The sequence below is a fragment of the Meles meles genome, chromosome 4, assembly GCF_922984935.1.
Source record: "Meles meles chromosome 4, mMelMel3.1 paternal haplotype, whole genome shotgun sequence".
Lineage (NCBI taxonomy): Eukaryota > Metazoa > Chordata > Mammalia > Carnivora > Mustelidae > Meles > Meles meles.
Genome location: NC_060069.1, coordinates 158,705,032 through 158,726,611, shown reverse-complemented (window position 1 = coordinate 158,726,611; position 21,580 = coordinate 158,705,032). Strand labels below are relative to the sequence as shown.

General features: G+C 38.4%; 1 protein-coding gene across 2 annotated transcripts in view; it reads left to right on the top strand.

Moving 5' to 3' along the window:
* Positions 1–21,580, top strand: part of BRWD1 (bromodomain and WD repeat domain containing 1) — a 124,918-nt gene that overhangs the window by 38,239 nt on the left and 65,099 nt on the right. For both annotated transcript variants that reach the window (XM_046003479.1, XM_046003478.1), the window contains exons 11-19: positions 973–1,073; positions 1,816–1,856; positions 2,641–2,739; positions 5,715–5,865; positions 6,136–6,270; positions 10,361–10,489; positions 10,908–11,133; positions 16,850–17,035; positions 19,094–19,277. In XM_046003479.1, the coding sequence (XP_045859435.1) occupies positions 973–1,073; positions 1,816–1,856; positions 2,641–2,739; positions 5,715–5,865; positions 6,136–6,270; positions 10,361–10,489; positions 10,908–11,133; positions 16,850–17,035; positions 19,094–19,277 (1,252 nt within the window). The remainder of the gene's footprint in view (positions 1–972; positions 1,074–1,815; positions 1,857–2,640; positions 2,740–5,714; positions 5,866–6,135; positions 6,271–10,360; positions 10,490–10,907; positions 11,134–16,849; positions 17,036–19,093; positions 19,278–21,580) is intronic.

Below are 21,580 nucleotides of genomic sequence, written 5' to 3'. Positions count from 1 at the left end.
TAAAGTCCCATCCAATGTATACGTATTTGGTTCTTTTTTTTTTTTTCAACACCATCCAGCAATTCTTCAGCACCAGCTGGGTGTCCTACAGTTCAGCTCTGTTCTGAGACCCTCTCTCTGAAGAACAGTGTGTGATCCCACAGGTTAAGAGTTCAGTCCTACAAGACCCCCCACCCCCCACCCTGGTCAGACCCAGTTGTCAGCTGTGCTTCTGACCGACTGGCTAAAGACCAGAGGTTCCCATGACCCCCTCCTTGGGTTTGATTATTTTGCTAGAACCGCTCACAGAGCTCAGACATTTTACCAGATTTCCAGCTTATTATAAAAGGATATAATTGAGTGACAGCCATGTGGAAGGGATGCAGAGGATAAAGTGTATGGACTCTTTAGACATGCCAGTCTTGCCAAATCTCCACATGTTCACCAGCCTGGAAGCTTTCTGAACGCTGTCCTTTAGGTTTTTATGGAGGTTCTGTTACATAGAAACAGTTGATTAAATCATTGGTGATTGATTCACCTCCCTTCTTCTCCCCCTCCTCAGAGGTCAGGGAAGTGGGACCAGAAGTTCCAACCTTCTAAACACATGGTTGGTACTTCTCGCAGTCAGCACCCCCATTCTTAGGTGCTCTCCAAGAGTCACTTTATTGACAGAAACTCCAGTGTGGGTGAAATGGATTTGTTATGAATCTCAAGATACTTTCATCAGTGTTGTTGCTTGGGAAATCCCAAGGGTTTTAGGAGCTCTGTGCCAGAAACAGGAATGAAGACCAAATACATACATATTTTTTGTTATAAATTACATCATCACTCTATTATATTAATTTTAAAAGGTCTTTATATAGTGTGTTAGAAAATGGATCTATTGAGATAAACGTAATTTTGGAATAAAATATCTTGCTTAATTTGATATAGAAGTTTGGTTCAGGTGTTTGTTACACACTGAATTTTTAAACCTTAACATTTTTATTTCAGGTGGTATGTTTTTAGCCACAGGTAGTACTGATCATGTAATCAGAATGTATTTTTTGGGTTTTGAAGCACCTGAAAAAATCGCAGAACTCGAAAGCCATACTGTAAGTATTCATGTTATAAAATTCTATAAACTAATCATTAATATTCCTCTTGGTCCATAGTCAAATATTGCTAACAAAATTGTTATTCTAATTTAAAATCAGGAGGGATTGCATATATAAACGTGAAGGATATTATTGACTACTAAATATATGACTGTGTTAGTATTTTGTGGTTATTTCAGCTTTAAGTTGAATATCTTGATTATGACAATTTATTTGGGTGGGTTTAGTTTCAGAGAGCTTACTCATTTCAGTCACATTCATGAAATCAGAATGCTGTTTTATTAGTGTATAGTAAGGTAATTAACTCTTAGGATTCTGGAATACTGCTTAGTAGTCAGGTTATCTTTTTTCCTGTAGGAAGTTCTCTGAAATTAATAGTTCCAAATCACTTTAAAAGAAAAAAAATTTTTATATGTAAATAATTATCAAAGTAGTGCCTTGTTTTCAGCTACTTTATGCTTTGATCACTTTCTACATGTGAATTCTTATACAGATGTAATTCTTTGTAAATACAGTTTTAAACTTAGAAGAAAAGCTTTTTTTATAGTCTTGATCTAGTTGGGTGTTTTGCATGTAAATGTAGGAACGGTGGTGCTAAGCAGCAGAAGTGCACATTCTTACTACCAAACACGCTTCTAGTTCTAAAAATGGGGTGGGTTTTGGTTGTGGTGTCTTATTTATAAACAAGAGTGACCACTTTTGTGTTTGTTTTCTGCCCCATCCCACTCCCCACCCTTAGGATAAAGTTGATAGTATCCAGTTTTGTAACAATGGTGATCGGTAAGTGTGTGTGTGAGAGAGAGAGTGTGAGTGTGAATGCTTTGAGGCAGCTATGCTCAAAGCTGATGCATGGCTTTGTATATGCAGGCACTTTAGTAGTAAGTGTGTTAACTGAATGAAAAGTGTCTGCAGTGGGGGAAACACAGGTTTTTAGAATTGTAGCTTCTACCAGGTCCTGTGACCAACAGGAGCTCAACTATTAGGTGTAAAGCTAATGAAGTTCCTTGTTTGAGTAAAAATATCTCTTCTAGCAGCCACCATGATGTGTCATGTGACAGAATTGTCACTTAAATTATATACTCTCTTGGTCTCCAGTTTCTTTCAGGCGCCTTTCCTAAATTGCAGTTTTTAACACTTTCCTTTGTTAAAAGATATATTTGTTTGAGTTTATCCTTTGTTGAGTTCATCCTTTGTTAAAAGATGAATTTGTTTGCATTTAGAATGAAGATGCTTATGGTGGAATTTTGCTCTTACTGATCTTCCCACACATCTTTACTTCTTCCTGTTTTGTTTTCCCCTCCATGCACTACTTGTACGTTGTCTTCTCAAAACTCAGTCTATTTGACAGGCTGTTGGTTGAGTTTGAAATGTGCTTTGGGCCAGGCAAATTATAGCAAGCCAGATTTTTTTCCTCATCAGATTTGCTCTAAATCCCTGTCTTTTTTGAATTAACACCTGTACGTTTCCCTGCGGTCAGGATGGCTACCTTAAGAATGTTTTTTGCTTGTGATTTTAACTGTAGTTTTTGGCATGTATGTGAGTATGTTTTTCTGAAATTTTTAAGGTTCTTAAGTGGTAGCAGAGATGGAACGGCCCGGATTTGGAGATTTGAGCAGTTAGAGTGGAGAAGCATTTTATTGGATATGGCAACCCGAGTCTCAGGGTGAGTGGAGATGGTTTGTAGGAAGCAGGTGCATCATAATTACGTGGTCTTGCTCTCCCTGGTGGTTGACTGCTTTGTCAGGGGATTGGAACCACCTCCTGTTACAAAGAGCCGTGATCTAAATGAGTGGCTACTTCCTGCACATCTGATACGTTGATACATAAATCTCATATATCCCAAAGAATTTATCCTTACATTTATGTTTCTAGGACATAGAAACATTATGTTTCTAGGACACTACCTGGTCTACCTGGTCTAGGGTAGCACCATATCAAAGTTCTTATCAGTTTTTCACATTTAGTTCTTTCAAAATCCTTTTGTCTGCTTTACTTTTAATAATTATAGGGGAAATTAACTCCTGCTGTGACTCAAACAGTTTTATTTGGTTTCAAAATAAATTTGATACATTTTTGTGAAATGATCTATGGTAGGGAATGTGGTAGAGAGAATATATACTAGATATCTAATAATCCTTGTTCACAAATCACAACTCTACTGTTACTTAAAAATGCTCTATCTGGATGCCCAAAAGCATCTTAGTGTGAGAGTGAATGCTGTCAGTCCTTGACTGGTTGAAATAATGAAAGTTAATTCATTATTAAGAGGATAATTTGAAATCACATTTACCTGTGAACAATTATCTTATTAAGCAAAATAGGAATAAATGTAAAAACTTTAATACAAAAATTTTTACTGAGGCTGGAAACTGCTGTTTTCTCACTGCTGTGGAGAGTGCTCTGCCTGTAATTCCTTCCAGTGGTGGAAATAATTCTTTTCTCATTTAAAAAGTTTTACATCTTTCCAATCTTGTGAAGTAGAGTTTTCTGTATATAAGAACTAATGGGGTGCAGTGCCTGGGTGGCTCACTGGGTTAATAAAGCCTCTGCCTTTGGCTCGGGTCATGATCCCAGGGTTCTGGGATTGAGCCCCACATCAGGCTCTCTGCTCTGCGGAGAGCCTGCTTCCTCCTCTCTCTATGTCTGCCTGCCTCTCTGCCTATTTGTGATCTCTCTCTCTCTCAAATAAATAAATAAAATCTTTAAAAGAAAAAAAAATAATGGGGGGACACCTGGGTGGGCTCAGTGGGTTAACTCTCTGCCTTCAGCTCAGGTCATGATTCTTGGGGTCCTGGGATTGAGCCCCGCATGGGGAATCCCTGCTCAGTGGGGAGCCTTCTCCCTCTGCCTGCCGGCTCCCCTGCTTGTGTGCTCTCTCCCTCTCTCTAGCAAATAAGTAAAATCTTAAAAAAAAAAAAGAATCAGTGGGTATATTTGCTTTAGTGTTCTCATCTTGAGGGATCAGCTTGATGAAGTAAAATAACGTCTGTTTCTTCAAGGTTACTAACAGGTGATGCCTTTTAGTTTAAAATGAAGCATGGAGTCTTAGCCTTTACTCCCCATTTTGTCTCTTCTGTTAAACTTTTTTTTTTAAAGATTTTATTTATTTGACAGTGAGAAAGGGAACACAAACCAGGGAAGTGGGAGAGGGAGAAGCAGGCTTCCAGCCGAGTAGGCAGCCCGATGCAGGGCTCTATCCCAGGATTCTGGGATTAAGACCTGAGGTGAAGGCAGCCGCTTAACTGACTGAGCCACCCAGGCACCCCTCTTCTGTTAAACTTTTGCCTGACCAGTGCTTCCATTGTGCTTATATGGATAGGTGTTACATGGTCTTAACAGCTATTTTCTTTAATTAAAACATATGTTTATTATATGTTACAATCTCTTAGGATATATTCTCCGATTGCAAAAGCAGTTGGGCTTTGCCTTTTCTCTGTGTATTACTGACTACTATATTTTACAGAGAAACTTTGCACTTCATGTTCATAAAAGCTGCAAAATATTGTAGACATTTGTATCCAAGGCCATTCTTGCCAAGAGACCCCGTAGTAACACTCTGTAGAGGAGTGTGAAGAGATGAGTACAGTTATATTTAAAGTTCAAAAGACTGACTCCCCGTGTGTCGGGTTACTTTTCTGGACACGGGGGAATGTGCGGGTGCATTAACATCTTTCTGTCTTCCTAAAATTTCTTGTCCTCTTCCTGGGGAGAGAAAGAACAAAATTACTGCTGTTAGGGCTTGCGGTCAGGGGGAGGGAATAATAGAAAAGGGGTAGAGAGAAAAAACTTCGCTTTTATGAGCAGAGGTGATGTCCTAACATAGGCCTTTATTCAAACCGAAATTTTTAAAAAAAGATTTTGTTGATAAATAAATAAGATGTTAATTTAATTAAACTAATTAATTTAATTAGAGCATACATAAGCAGGGGGAGGGGCAGAGTGGGAGGGAGAGAGAAACTTAAGCAGACTCCATGCCCAGTGTTTTATACATGGTTCAGTCTTAGGACCCCCAGCTCATGACCTGAGCTGAAACCAACAGTCAGATGCTTAACCAACGGAGCCACCTGGGCACCCCTGAAGTGTTTGTTTGTTTTAAAGATTTTACTTGTCGGGGAAGAAGAGTGCATGTGCACAAGCAGGGGGAGTGGCAGGCAGCGGGAGATGCAGGCTCCTTGCTGAGCAGGGTGCCTAATGTGGGACTCGATCCCAGGACCCTGGGATTATGACCTGAGCCAAAGGTAGACGCTTAACCAACTGAGCCACCTGTGTGTCCCAGCCCCTGAACTGTTTTTGTTGCTGTTGTTTTTAAGGATTTTCTCTGTTTTGTCAGAGAGAGAGAATATAAGCAGGGGGAGTGGCAGGCGGAGGGAAAAGTAGGCTCCAGGGAGCCTGATGTGGGGCTCAATCCCACATGACCTGAGCTGAAGGCAGACACTTAACTATCTGAACCACCTGAAACTGCTTCTGTAATTATCCCCGCCCCATCCCAGTATTTGCTGAAATCTGTTTAGAGAGAATCTGTTATGGGTCAGATGTATATTACACATAATCATGTATGGACATGAACTGCATTACTTCAGTTATTTTTGTGTTGATTGTACTTTTCAAATGAATTTGAATTGCTTATGTTTTTCTTAGGGACTTATCTTTGGAAGAGGAAAGGTTTATGAAACCCAAAGTAACAATGATCGCTTGGAATCAGAATGATAGCATTGTTGTCACAGCTGTGAATGATCATGTCCTTAAAGTGTGGAATTCTTACACAGGACAACTGCTTCATAATTTATTGGTAGGTTGTTTTCATATAATATAACAAATCAAGATTTTTTTTGAACTATAATTTGATTTTTGAAACTATGAAATTAACATTAGCTATGTTTCATCCACTGATTTATCAAATGATTAGAAATTTGGAGGTATACTAATGGTCAATCACTGTCATTGATACATTTTGAAAGCCCTTATACACTGTGACAATATGGCTTTTTAATTTTTTTAAACTAAATAACTTGCAAACCCTCCTTAACTCTTATGACTCTTATGACTTTGCGGAATAAAGGGACATGCTGATGAAGTATTTGTTTTGGAGACACATCCCTTTGATTCCAGAATTATGTTATCGGCGGGACATGACGGCAGCATTTTTATATGGGATATTACAAAGGGCACCAAGATGAAACATTATTTTAATATGGTAAGTGAAGTGTATCTTCATGTATGCTTACGTTGGTTTCAAGTATTTGGATTACGAAGCCAGAAACCGATCTGCGTGCTTTGGCAGTTTATATTCCTAGAAATCAGGATACTGAAAGCCTAATAAATATCTGACAGCCATATTTATATACGCTCATAAAATTCTGGGTGTAACTGAGTCACATGAGGGAAGGAGTTTCAAAAGTCACTTATTTAGCCCCCTGTATATGTGTGAATTTGTTTGAATTTGCTTAAATTGGTAAAATTATGGTACTTACACACATTTTCACTAAATTTATTAAAATATTTGGTAATAAAACATAATATTCAGTAAAGTCATCTAGGGAATCAGAAACATCATTTTGTTTTTCCAGCTTTTTTCCTTTTTGCATATGTAATATTCTAGAACCAAATTAGGATCCTGGTGCATATTTTTAGAATTTCTCATATATAACCACAAAGCTAGTTACAAAATCAGTAAATTTAACGTTGACAAAGTAGCATTATATAATCAGCTTTATATTCAAATTTTGTCAGTTCTGGTAATGTGTTTTTAGTTATATTTGGCCGTTGGAGCAGTATTTAATTCCGGATTATGCTATGTTAAGTGACTGTGTATTTCTAGGCTTCTTTAATCTTCAGCAGTCCTTTTTTTTCTCTGTTTCTCACCTTTTAACTTTTTTGATGAGTGCAGACAAATAATGTTACAGAATATCTGTGTTTTGTCTACAGAACATCGTGATTTGATTTTTGGTGGTGATTCTTTTTTATAACTTTGTTTTTGGAGAGAGAACTTGTGAGCGTGTGAGTGGGATGGAGAGGTGAAGGGGGAGAGAGAGAATCCCAGGCAGGCTGTACACCCAGTGCAGAGCTCTACACGGGGCTGGATCTCAGGACCCTGAGATCATGGTCTGAACTGAAATCAAGAGTCAGACACTTAACTAATTAACCACCCAGGGTGTCCTGGTGGTGGTAATTTTAAATATTTGGTAAGGTGGCATTTGCCAAGTTTCCCCCAAAATAAAATAGTTGTTTTTCCTCTTTGTAACTGTTTCTTTTTCTCCCTCTTTGTAACTGTTAAGCCAATTTTTTCAGGAGGTATTTTGAGACTCTGTAAATACCCTATTCCTCATTAAACTTTCACTCAGAAACATTAGCATCCATTGAAGGTTTTTAGTGGCATCATTTTTTCCATAGTTATTAGTTGGCATTCTCACACAGTTTTGTAATCTCTTTTTCATCTTATATACAGAATGTTTTCCAAAATCTTACATTTATTTTTAAGAATTTGCAGTTATATTTTTGACTGTCAATTCAGCCTTTCTCCTCAGAAGGTTACATACCTAGTTAACTTACAGTTGTCACTGTGTCAGTGGTTTCTGAAGTATGCACGGCAGGACCACTTTGAATGTCCAGGTACACGGCTGTTCGTGCAGATCTGTAATTACTTCCCAGGATAAAATCTGAGGGAGTTACTGTATAAAAGGGTTTCTGTGTTGTCCAGACTGATGTTTGATATACATAGGAGATGTTTTATAAAATTACTGTACAGTTTATACTGAGTTCCAGTTCAAAGAGTAATTCATTTTGGAGCCAGTCTAGTCGCAGGGTATAGATGAGTGGTTCTTAGACCTTTTTGTTGAAGGCCATCTGAGTCCATGTGTTCCATGATTTCTTTTTTAACCTTAAAATTTTTATTTCAGTATGCTTATTTTGGACAGTTCTTGACAAACATTTTAAAATGCAGTATTCTATTTATTACCGTAAAATGCACTGACAACTCAAATAACACATGTGTAACTAGGCATCCCTGGGTTCAAATTATTGGAAAAAGAAGTCTTTTTCAGCAAGTTTTTTGTGGTCTGAAAATTTATAGGTATCTCCATTTTCTTAATTATCCTTTAGAATTCTTTAAGAACATTATGTCCTGAATTTAACTTACCAAAACAGAAAACTGCATTAATTCGGGCTTTAAGCATAATACAAGCTCAGCAATTTCTGAGCCAAAGAAGTCTCAAGTAGGCAATAGTGCTCTTAGTTCTAGTGAGACATGTAAACTTCGCTGTGTATACGGGGTTCTTCCTTTCCTTCTTTTATTTTTTTAAAAAAGATTATTTATTTTAAAGCGCACACATGTGCATGCAAGCCGGTTGGGTTGGGGGAGGGCAGAAGGAGAAGGAGATAGCTCAAGCAGACTTCCTGTTGAGTGCAGAGCCTGATGCAGGGCTCAGTCTTACCACCCTAAGATCATGACCTGAGCTGAAATGAAGACTCGGATGCTAAGCCATCTGAGCGAGCCAGACTGCCCTGAATTGAGTTGTGTTTTTTTTTTTTTTTTTAAAGATTTTATTTATTTATTTGACAGAGAGAGATCACAAGCAGACAGAGAGGCAGGCAGAGAGAGAGGGAGAAACAGGCTCCCCACTGAGCAGAGAGCCCGATGTGGGGCTCGATCCCAGGACCCTGAGATCATGACCTGAGCCGAAGGCAGAGGCTTAAACCACTGAGCCACCCAGGCGCCCCCTGAATTGAGTTAACTTTACTGCTCAGCTGAGAGGCTCCCAATTTTCTGTTAGAGAGATTACATAGGGTTATAAGTTACTAACATTACAGTATTTTGTTAAATACATCATAATTTTCAGTGTGATGTTGAGTTGTTCTGTAAGGATAGTTGCAGGTTGCATTTCGTCAGGAATCATTGTGGAGGACTTTTCAAACTACACATAGAAACCCAAGTCGGGCTTGCTCTCTGAGAGCCTACTCAGGAACATTTCCTTCTCTCTAGGTTCTTTAGCAACACTTCTGGTGCACTGAGGTCCCCGTGTATGGCGGCAGAGGAGCTGCCACCATCTCTGACTTGCCAGCCACCGGTCTGGGCCCCGCCTCTGCTTGCCTGGGCGTGGGGGTTCCCCAGGAGTGCGAAGTGGTGCCGGGGCAGGGGGCGGGCTGTGGTGGAGATGGCGCCGCCTCAGAGGACTGTGTGGTGGATCTGTGTTCCTATGTTTTAACAAAAAAATGGGAAGAAAGATATATATAGCATTTATTCCTTTTTATATTATTAGAGACTACAAGTTTATATACGTGCTGTGTGTGCACATAATAGGGAAGTGCCTTAAATATCCCAGTAACTTAATTTCTAAGTTTGTTAATTGGTGGCCGCTTGCGTGTGGTATAGTAGTAGTGAAGTGTTGCTTTTCAAGCAGATGTTTGGGCATGGTGTGAGTTTGTTTGGGCGGTGAGTGAGTGGAGGATTCATTTTCCAGCACTGATCACACTTCCCCTAAAGTTTAGTTTCTGCACAGTTACAGGCTCAGACAACAAATAGGCATAGCTTTAAGCTGTTAATGAAACAGCTCACTTAACTATAAGCTGGTAGTGCTAAATTAACATAATTTCAGTTGAAGAGCAAGAATAAAGTTGCAGAGCAGTCTGGGTAAGGCAGCACTCACGAGGTAATTGGCGCGTCCTTCCTGAGTCTGCGGTGGTTTGTGGTAAGGTAGGTGCGGGCATTTCTGCACACCGTGTGACTTGGCAGCATTCCACTTTGCGCGGTGGTCAGTCCTCTTTGTGGAAAGTTGAAATTCTGGGAAAGTACCGATTTTAGTTCACGAATACCACACTTTATTGATCTATAATCATTTATCTTGTGGGTTGTGAGTCAGTAGCCTTTTGCTATACATGAAAACAGAAGCTGATGAAATTGCTTGTCATTCACTTCTAAGAAGTGAAGAAAGCCTTTACTTTGGATTGGCTTATCTTTCGTTCTGTGGTTCTGAGAACCCATTCTTAGAATACCTTTCAAGATTTTTTCTAGTCTAGTGGTATCTGAAATGAATTTTATTTTCTGAAAATATTATGTGCATAATGCAAAAGTTGTTTTTAAATATTTTCTTTCAGAAGTGATACATTTGGGGACACCTAGGTGCCTCATTTGATTAAGTGTCTGACTCTTGATCTCAGCTCAAGTCTTGATGAGTTCAAGCCCCTCATTGAACTCATTGAAAAAAAAATATTTATATTGACATGAAAACAGTTGGTAAAGCAAAAGCACTCGTGTAGAATTGGTTTTAACTTTTCCTTCCTTTTCCTAGATTGAAGGACAAGGACATGGAGCTGTCTTTGACTGTAAGTTTTCACAGGATGGACAGCATTTTGCCTGTACAGATTCTCATGGACACCTTCTGATATTTGGTTTTGGATGCAGCAAGCCATATGAAAAGGTCTTTTATTTTTTTGTAGCATTTTAACCACTTTAAAAAAATTTTAATTCCAGTGTAATTAACAGACAGTGTTATATTAGCTTCATAGTGATTCAGCAATTCTGTCTTATCACTCCGTGCTCATCAAGATAAGTGTACTCTTAATCTCATTCATCTGTTTTACCCATCTCCCTGCCCACCTTTCCTCTGGTAACCATCTGTTGTCCATATTAGGAGTCTGTTTTTTGGTTTGTCTGGAAAAGGTCATTCTTAGTACTTTTTTTTATAGTAGTAAAATAAGTAGGTATGAAGGATGTTTTAAAAATACGTGTACTGATTTGTTTTCATTGTTTTTTCAAATTATAAGTAACTTTAATATTTGTATTCTTTAACATGTACAAACCTCAAAATGTCAATCCATAAACAACTTATTTTTCAGATTCCTGATCAGATGTTCTTCCATACTGACTATCGACCACTGATTAGAGATTCTAATAATTACGTCTTAGATGAGCAAACTCAGCAGGCTCCTCACCTTATGCCTCCACCATTCTTGGTAGATGTAGATGGAAATCCTCACCCAACTAAGTATCAGAGATTAGTACCAGGTCGAGAAAATTCTGCGGATGAACATTTGGTTCCACAGCTAGGCTATGTGGCAACAAGTAAGTGAAAAAAAATTTTTTTCTTTCACTTTTTATTTGAAAAATGTAAAAAAATAATATACAGACGGCAGATGGCAATAGTTTGCAGTATTTGTTTTATCATTCTCTCTCTAGATCCATATAATTGTTTTTAACCATTTGAGTGATAAGTTCTCGACTGCATGTTCATTTATCCCTAAATACTTCATATGTGTTTTCTAAGCGCAAAGGTATTCTCTTATGTAACCATAAGCAGGAAAAAAAACCATAACCATCATTTAACACTGATGTAATACTGTTACTAAGTATCGTCTGTGATCAAATTTTGTCTGTTATTCTGTGCCTGTTAAGACTTTCATTGTTCTCCCCTGATGTGGATCTCAGTTGGGGACTGCACCTTAAATTTAGTTATCCTTGGTGAAGTTCAGGTTGTGCTTTTTAAAAAAAGTTTTATTTATTTATTGTTACATAATTTTTACACCTAGTGTGGGGCTCAAAGTCATGATCCCAAGGTGAAGAATCATGTGCTCTTCTGACTGAGCCAGCGAGGCGCACCCCCAGCTTGTACAGTTTTTGATAAAATACAGTATAAATGATGATGTAGCCTTCCTGGAGCGTCAGGCCAGGGTGCTGAGGATTGTGCTTTGTCCAAATGTTGGTGATGTTGTCTTTGCAAACTTGGTTAAGGTGCGTGCTAAGTTTTCCAGTACAAAGTTATTTTTCTCTTTGTAATCGGTAAGAAATTTGTGGAGAGATACGATGTAAATAACCTGTTCCTTACCAAACTTTACCTTTAAGTTTTAGGATCCATTGATGATTTTTGCCTGAATCAGTTCTAAAGGTTGCAAAATGGTTGTTTTCCAACTCTATCATCATTCCCATATGCATTTTGTTAGTCTTCCTTTTACATGTTTATGTAGTTTAGATTTAGGGGTTGTTATATAAGGGGTTATAATCCATAATGGTCATTATTTGTTGCTCATACTAGTTTTAGATTTGAGTGTGAGAGTCTCTTCAGACTGACTGTTCCCTTTCCTGGGTCCCTTGAACACTTTTTCCTTTCTGGCACAAGATTTTTTTTTTTTTTTTTTTTTAAGATTTTATTTATTTATATCAGAGAGAGAGAGAGTGAACAAGCAGGCTCCCTGCTGAGCAAGGAGCCCGGTGTAGGACTCGATCCCAGGACCCTGGGATCATGACCCGAGCCGAAGGCAGCAGCTTAACTGACTGAGTCACCCAGGCGTCCCTGTGGCATAAGATGTTTGAGTCCCATCTTGTACTTGGTCTGTCCTAGTCAAGGGCAGAGTTTTTGTTTTGTATTTGTTCCTAGCAGTGTAGTGTTTCTTCATACAGATGTTATTAAGCAAAGAAAAAAATGCTTATTTTGTTTGGATGAGGTTTGTTTTACTAAAAGTTAATCACCAGTTATCACTTTGTTTACTGTTTAGGGGCACCTGGGTGGCTCAGCGGGTTAAAGCCTCTGCCTTTGGCTCAGGTCATGATCCCAGGGTCCTGGGTTTGAACCCTACATCTGGCTCTCTGCTCAGCGGGGAGCCTGCTTCCTCCTCTCTCTCTACCTGCCTCTCTGCCTACTTGTGATCACTTTGTTTACTGTTTAAAGTGTTTAATTTTTTATTAGTTTAATTGAAGTGTAGCTTACATATAATAAATTTAATGAATTTTAACTGTACAAGCACATGAGTTTGGCAGCTGTTAAACAATCACATAACTACCACCACAGTCAAGGTATAGAATGTTTCCAGTGCCCTCAAAAGTTCTATTGGGCGTTTTTAAGCAAAATTAATTAATTTTTTATTTTGATTTACACTCAATTATTAACATACAGTGTATTAGTTTCAGAGGTAGAAGCCAGTGATTCATCAGTCTTATAAATAATACAACAGCCAGTGCTCTTTACCTCACAAGCCCTCCTTAATGCCCATCACCCAGTCACCTCATCCCCCCACTCCCCCGCCCCCTCCAGCAGCCCTCAGTTTGTTTCCTATGATTAAGAATCTCTTACGGTTTGTCTTCCTCTCTCATCTTGTCTTGTTTTATCCTTTCCTCTCTTCCCCGTGACCCTCTGTTTTGTTTCTCAAATTCCAAATGTGCGTGAGAGCATAGGATAATTATCTTTCTCTGACTTACTTTGCTTAACATAATACCCTCTAGTTCCATCCACATTGTTGCAAATGGCAAGATTTCATTTTTTTGATGGCCGAGTAACATTCCATCATGTGTGTGTGTCATACACAAACACACACACACACACACACACACACTCTGCATCTCCTTTATCCATTCATCTGTTCATGGACATCTTGGCTTTTTCCATAGTTTGGCTGTTGTGGACATTGCTGCTATAAACGTTGGGGTGCAGGTTCTGTTGGGCCTTTTTGGAATCTTCTCCCGGTCACTTGTAATGACTGTTCTATTTTGTCACCTTTATTTTGTCTTTTTGAGGAATTTTGTATAAATGGAATTGTACAATACAAATCTTTCGTGTCTGGCTTCTTAGCATGGTGCTTTGGAGATTCATTTTTGTTGTTGCACGAATCAGTTGTTTTTTTTTTTTTTCCTGTTTGTTGTTAGTGAACTATGGTATGGATATACCCTTATTTATTCATTCATTAACCGTTGAAGAACAGTTGGCTTTTTTCCACTGTGATACTTCATCATTCCTTATAATAACCCCAAACTACCATGTGGGTTTATCTTATGTCCTTCTTTGGTTCTATTCGTTTTTGCTTTATGTATTTTAAAGTTTTTAAAATTTTTTATTTTTTTAAGATTTTATCTATTTGAGGGGTGCCTGGGTGGTTCAGTGGGTTAAAGCCTCTGCCTTCGGTTCAGGTCATGATCTCAGGGTCCTGGGACTGAGCCCCATGTCAGACTTTCTGCTCTGCATGGAGCCTGCTTCCCCCCTCCCCCCCCCGCCTCTCTGCCTACTTGTGATCTCTGTCAAACAAATAAATAAAATCTTAAAAGAAAAAAAGATTTTGTCTATTTGCTTGATAGATAGTACAAGTAGGCAGAGCCGCAGACAGAGGGAGAAGCAGGCTGTCCACTGAGCAGGGAGCCTGAGGCAGGGCTTGATCCTAGCCTCAGATCCTGGGATCATGACCTGAGCCAAAGGCAGCTGCTTAACCAACTCAGTCACCTAGACACTGCTTAAAGTTCTGTTTTTAGATGCAGGCACATTTCAGATTGTCCTCTGAGTGAATTCTTTTATCATTATGAATTGTTCCTCTTTTTCTTTGGTATTATTTTTTCTTTTGAAGAATTTTTCTTTATTTTGTATTAATATGCCAGTCCATCGACTTCTGATGAGTATTGTCATGGTGTATCTTTTCAGTTTTTGTAACCAATTTGTGTCTTCATATTAAAACAAATTTCGTGTAGGCACCAATCCAGTCTGACAACCTGTTAATTGGAAAATGTAGACCATTTACGTTTAATAAAATTATTGGTATCATCAGGGTTAATTCTCTACCATTTTGCTCTTATTTTCTCTTTATCCTTTTCTGTCCTTTTTTTTCCCTGCCTTGTTTGAAATTGATTACCTTGTTTGAAATTTAGTATTTCATATTATCTCTTCTAATGTCTTCTGTTTGTCTTACTTATTTCAAGTGGCTATTTCTAATGGTAGGACAAGAATTGTCGGTGTGTGGGTTTGCAGATCTGTGGTTTTATCCATGACCTTTTTTATGGCGTCTTTAAGGTCATAACTATTTTTGTAATAATATGGAAATATTATTTACCTTTTTAAAAGTGTTGACAGTTGCACTGATGTTACGGAAGCAGTGGTGAATAAAACTTCTGGCACCACACCACTAACAGTCATTGCATTCTTCATTGCCTTAAATACGTATTTTTAACTGTTCTGAGTTGGAAGTATGGAACTGTTCCTGAATTGGAAGTATGCATTAAACAATTCTGCTGTATATTTCGAAGTTTATCTGTTCTGGCTAGTGGGAACATGGACTATTTCCACTTCTGTGAGAGCGATGGAAATTTTTTGGGGAACTGACTTTTCATGTTTTTCCCCCCGGTATGGTGGAGTTTTACCCAGTGTGTGCACATACCATTATTTAGTCAAAGAATCTATTAAACTTTAGTGTTTATCTCTTGAGATTTCTGTGCAATTCAGTCTTCTCTGATGTTCAGTCCTACATTTTATTTATTTATTTAAGATTTTATTTATTGATTTGACAGAGAAAGACACAGTGAGAGAGGGAACACAAGCAGGAGAAGTGGGTGAGGGAAAAGCAGGCTTCCCACTGAGCAGGGAGCCCGAGGCTCGACCCTGGGACCCTGGGATCATGCAGGGATGGGCAGGGCCAGAGGTCTCCTTTTCTACTGTTTCCCTTTCGTTCCATTTGCGGTCTTAGGAATCTTTTTTTATTCCCAGTTCTAATTAAAACCTTCTTAACATTTTAGATTAGGGCTCCACTTTTTGCTTTCTTAGCTCATTTTTTGAAAATACAAAAAAGAATTAGTGATTTTAAGATAGGACATTTAGCTCTTGTAAGTTCTTCACTGATTGCCATGGTAAAATGGAGATGTTATTCATGAGATATAAGGGAATTTAACTCAGATAGTAGGATGCAAATGTTTTTTCCCTGAATTAGTACATGACATTTTTTAGTTTCTAGATCTGTTACTGTGGAGGCTAGATTATAATTTGCATTCTTTTTGTTAATACCCTGTCAATGTCAGTCTTTTAGGGTTCTCCTTGTAAGTTGCTGGGGTGTGGTCTGTATTCTATGTTATGTTCAAAGAAGATGCATTTTATATGGGAGGCTATGTAAGGAATTGTTTGCATGAAAAAGTTAGCATTTAGATAACTTTCCAGACCCCACAACCATCTAACATTTTTTATCCGCTAATGTTGACCGAACCTGTTATTTCAAAAATGAAGAAGCAAAGGCACTTTTTAAAAAATCTGATTTTGTACTTTGGGTACTGGCTAGCCTATAAAAGCATACCCAAGAGACAGAATGACTTAAGCTTAATGAGAGAGGTACGTGTGGGTACCTCCCTCAAGACCTTTGGACAGGGAGAACTATAGCTGTAGTTGGCTGAAGAGTATTACACTTTTTTTTATTTCTTAAGAGAGTAGAGGAGAAATACCACTGCTTTTCTCTACATCAGAACTCATACATTGTTGATCTGGTCTTGTCAGAGACTTTGAGAAATGAGTTTAATGAAATATATCTTAGGTGAGGCAAGGGGAGTGTTACTGTGAAGCAGCAAAATAAAGCTTCCACTGAAACTCTCACATGTTCCCATGTGCTCACTTCAGGGGTTTCAGAGACTCTTGAGGTTTTTGTGGTGTTTGGTATATAAGGGTTTATATAAGGTATATATAAAAGGTATATAAAGGTTTTGTTTGCTTTGAATCTTTTCTCTGATCCAATTACTTGTGAATATATAGTATATTTTTTATTGCTTATTTATTATTTTTTTTAAAGATTTTATTTATTTGAGAGCACACGCTCACTCATGAGCTGAGGGGAGAGGGAGAAGTGGGGCTTGATCCCAGGACCCCGGGATCAGGACCTGTGCTGAAGGCAGCTGCTCAACCAGCTGAGCCACTCAAGCACCCCAGTCATTTATGGTTTTTTTTTTTAAAGAAATTTGATAATTGCTAATATAATTTTAATTTTAGTCTACTGAAGGTTTGTTTTCCTGTTCATGTTTATTATAATTTTGTGTTACGGCTGTGATTGTATAGGTGATGGAGAGGTGATTGAACAGATTATAAGCCTGCAAACCAATGATAATGGTGAACGGAGCCCAGAGTCCAGTGTTCTTGATGGAATGATAAGACAGTTGCAGCAGCAGCAGGATCAGAGAATGGGGGCCGATCAGGATGCTCTTCCAAGTGGACTTCCGACTGGAGAAGAAACACCCCGAAGAGGTAAGATGTATGAGAAGTGTTTTGTCTTAATATGCTGAAATCAAAGAGTAAATGAAATTTTAAGGTACATGAGGTGTGAAAAATTCTAAGTGTATTTTTCTAACTTTAGTAGCCTTAAGGTAACTTCATTAGGCGTGAAGTTGATGTACTGGCAAATGGACATTTGATTTTCAGGTACTTTGAAAGGCTATTAAAACTTTTTTGCTCTAAAATAAGAGTATTTACAAAATTGTATTAAATGAGTAAAGAAATTTTTTTTTTTTAAAGGATACAGTTCTAGGTTTCCCTTTAAACGTTTTTAATTAAAAAAAAAAAAATTAGTTGCATAGAGCATGTAATGTTTCTTATGGAACCAGAAGGCGTGAAGTGAGTTTTCAGGGTGAGGTTCTTGACCTTAGAATATGGTATTAGTTACTTTAGTAGTGGGAGTAACGGAGGGGTGCTGACCGTGATTACGCAAATGAAACTCGATGGGGAAGGTCAGTGCCCGTGGAAGATGAGGGGAGCCTCAAGTGCCCCAGAGGTCATCCCTGCCATGTCATACTGTGCAGGGTACTTGGCCACGAATTTCACTATCTTTCCTTGACAAGTGTTTCCACGTGTCTACAGAAAAGAAAAAGCAAATTCTCCCAACAGATAGGTTAAGTATTTTGGGCAGGAATACTGCAAGTTGATGCTGCATTCTTCTCTGCCCTTTTTTTCCACCTTGACAGTATATTCTAGCAATCAGTCCATATTCATTTACAGCACTTCCTCATCCTTTTTTATGGTTTCATAGTACTCTAGTGTGTGGAATAACTGTTCTTTGTAATTAATCTGTTTATGATGATTTGAGTTATTTCTCAGACTTGGTATTTACAAGTGATATAAATAACCTGTGTTTCTTCACATTGTTGGAGAATAATACTATAACTTGGGCAGTTAAATTTAGAATTTATTGTTGGTTCTTAATTCAAAATGTCTTAAATATCAGTATATTTTAATACAGTTATTTGGGTTAATAGGAGCCTTTAGGGGTCCTGGGGGTGCTCAGTCGGTTAAGCGTCCCAACTCTTGATATCAGCTCAGGTTTTGATCTCAGGGTTGTGAGTTCAAGCCCCACGTTGGGCTCCATACTGGATATGGAGCCTATTTAAAAAAAAAAATAGAGTCCTATAACGTTCTCTTCAGTAGATGAAGTGTGGTGCAGTGCGGGTTGGTTCACATTTGATTGGTAAACAGAATGCTGTACCTAGAAGTACGCATATTAAACCACGGGGGTTGTTTAGTCATGTGGGTTTTGCCCTGGCCCAGGAGATCTGGCAGAGTTGAAGTAGAATTCTATAGCCTCCGGCAGACAAGGATATAGCCCCAGTTTCTCTGTTGCATTAATAGCAGGAGCCCCTTCTTCCGGTATTTTAAACGAACAGGCACTTTATCTGTGACACCTGCCACCACGTTGGTCTCCATTCTTCATCCTGCTGACTTCCACTCACGAGGGGTTGCCCTGTCTCCTCTGCCCACCGGATCAGCTCTGCACAGGCTTGAGGCTCACTGTTGTCTGCATTGCCCTGTCCTGTACTCTCTCAGCTCCAGTTCGAGTGCTGCCAGCTTTCCCCACTCTGCATTTTGTGAAGTTTTAATGTCCACTCTGGCAGCTTACCTGCCTGAGTGGCTCAGATTATCTCTTAAAGTCACAAGTGATGTTAGTGTTTGAGCTCTTGTTATAAAGCCGCTTCAGTTTGAGGAGACTATGCTGCAATGCTAAATTTTCCAAAAAGATGTGTTTTTAAAAGATGTATAGTTTTGAAGAAGGCAGAGTCTTTAGGATGGCAAATACGGCATTATAGTAGAAAATACCATAAACGATTTCAGGAAGTCTAGTAAAAATGGAAGTTGAAGTTAATAATGTTTGTTCTGTATTCTGTATTTTGATCTCAGTTACATTGTGATTCATTTCCCAAAGTTTTTGGATTTGTGTTTTTGGTTTGTATGTTATTAGGAGGACTGTCTGTTTTGTGTAAAATACATATTAGATTGAAATTTGCTTTGGAATCAGTTTTGACAATTTTCCTGCAGGTTTTAGAAGACTGAGTTTAGACATCCAGTCCCCTCCAAATATTGGTCTGCGTCGTAGCGGACAAGTTGAAGGTGTTCGTCAGATGCATCAGAATGCTCCTCGCAGTCAGATTGCTACAGAACGTGACCTGCAAGCTTGGAAGCGAAGAGTGGTTGTACCAGAGGTACCACTAGGCATATTTAGGTTTGTTTGAGGATATCTATTAATATTGTTTCTTTCTACAAAAATATATCTATATGGTTATTTACAGGTTTTTGAACTGCATTAGTGGTATAAATAATCATATAAATATATTTTAGTAATGGATTGGAATCTATTTTAATTGTGGTAGGAAAATGTTGAAATTTTCTGAGTTTTCTGAGTTTCTGAGTTTTTACTGTGGTAAATTTTTTCTTAACCATTCCTGTTCCATCTTTACAAATACCCGCTTTTATCCGTTCAGTGTTATTTTGAAATAAATACCAGGCATATATTTTTCTTCATAACTACGTCTCTGTAATTCTAAAAGATAAGGAATTATCTTCAGCTACCGCAGTGCCATTATCATACCTTTATAAAATAATACCTCAGTAGAACCAAATGTCCAGTCAGCGTTTAAAGTTCCAGTTGTTTGATGTCAAGTTTTCAGTTTTTTGCAAGACTGTTTCTTCAGTGGCATAATTTTGTCAAAAGACTCGTATATGTACACTCTTTCTGTGATGACAGCAGGCATTGGTGCCCACCGGCTAGGTTCGTTAACTCACTGGGGCCATAAAACAGTGATGTCTCAACTCTTAAATTTTTATTTGTTACAGTGGGTACATCTAAAGAAGAGATTTACCCAGATGTACTGTTTGATTGTCTAGTGGGAAAGTTTGTATAAAAAAGGCAAGATATATGCTTATTTTGCTTTATGTAACTTCAAACTGAAGATTTACTCCCTTCTACCCCCAGGAACGACCAGTTTGTGCTTGTGTTCTTCACTGTATAAATCACACTGCTGTGATTTAGTTCATTTCTGATATCCTTTTATTAAATTTTTCCATTTCTGGCCAGGAGGAGCCTCTTCAAGGTGCCTCTTGAGTCCTTTTGAGTGATGATAGTACCCTTCTGTAGCGCCCTTGCTCTCAGCCTGGCAAGGTGTTATAGGTTCATCATGTAAATTTCTCATCTGGGGTGTGGAATCATTCTTGAGGTAGCCTGGTTTTTTAATAGTAGGAATTAATTTTATAGTTATAGTCTGGGCAGTAGGGTCTTTTTTGCTACTGAGGTGTGACCTGCTGATTTTTTGAGTTAATGAAACAGGGGTAGCAAATGTTGCTTTTCACCGATAATCTGAAATGTTCAGTATTCTTTTATGTCTCATAATAACTAATACTTAGAAGATAGTTTTGTAAAGTATTTGCTTCATGTGTTCAGGCAGAAGAGTTTCAGTGATTGGTGGAGGAATGTAGTATTTACATATTGTATGGTGAATTTAAGAATGTTTATAAATATACAGTAAAATAATGAAAAGCAGAATCTAGAATTGGGATGAGAAATACAGAAAATCGCTATCATGTATGTATTATGCTCTAATTAAGCCTTAAAATTGTGTCTGAGGGGTGCCTGGGTGGCTCAGTGGATTAAGCCGCTGCCTTCGGCTCAGGTCATGATCTCGGGATCCTGGGATTGAGTCCCGCATCGGGCTCTCTGCTCCACGGGGAGCCTGCTTCCTCCTCTCTCTCTGCCTGCCTCTCTGCCTACTTGTGAGCTCTCTCTCTGTCAAATAAATAAATAAAATCTTAAAAAAAAAAAAAAAATTGTGTCTGAGTTGCATAGTCATCAGAACAAAAAGTGTCATTTTGGGATACTTTTTGTTGTCATAAACAAGGGGAGCAGACAGGTATCAAGAGTGAAAGACCTGAAGATTAATTCCTTAAACAGGCATATATTTATTCTCTTAACATTGAAGACTAGAAATAGTTTTGGGATGGAACCATGGTTCCCTGGTTAATCAGGGACTCAGGCTGTTTCTGATCTCCATCTTAGAGTATGGCTTCCAGGCTTAAAGTCACCTCAAAGTACAAGATAGCTGGACTTTATACAGTAGCCATCACACATCTGCGTTTGTGATGGTGGTGGAGATACAGGCCAGAATAAAAAAGAAAGAGCCAAAAAGGACTTTCCTTGTTGAGGGACTTCATTTAAGCAGCCTTAATGGTTGCACATTTCATTTTTCTGTTCATAACTCATTGACAAGAACGTTGTCATATGGACATACTTAGCTACAGAGGAGGCTAGTGATAGTTTGTATTTAGAGCAACAAAGAGCCGCGATAAAAACAGATTCTGTTTCGAAGGAAGAAAAGGAGAATGGAGTTTTTGCATCAACTAGCTGTCTGCTATAATGAAATTTCCCAAGGAAGAGTGTAGCTTATTGTAGTACTATGTTCTAAAACACACGTGAGATTTTGTAAAGGAGAGGCTGAGTGATGGAGTAATGGTCAGTGCTCTTGATAACAGTCC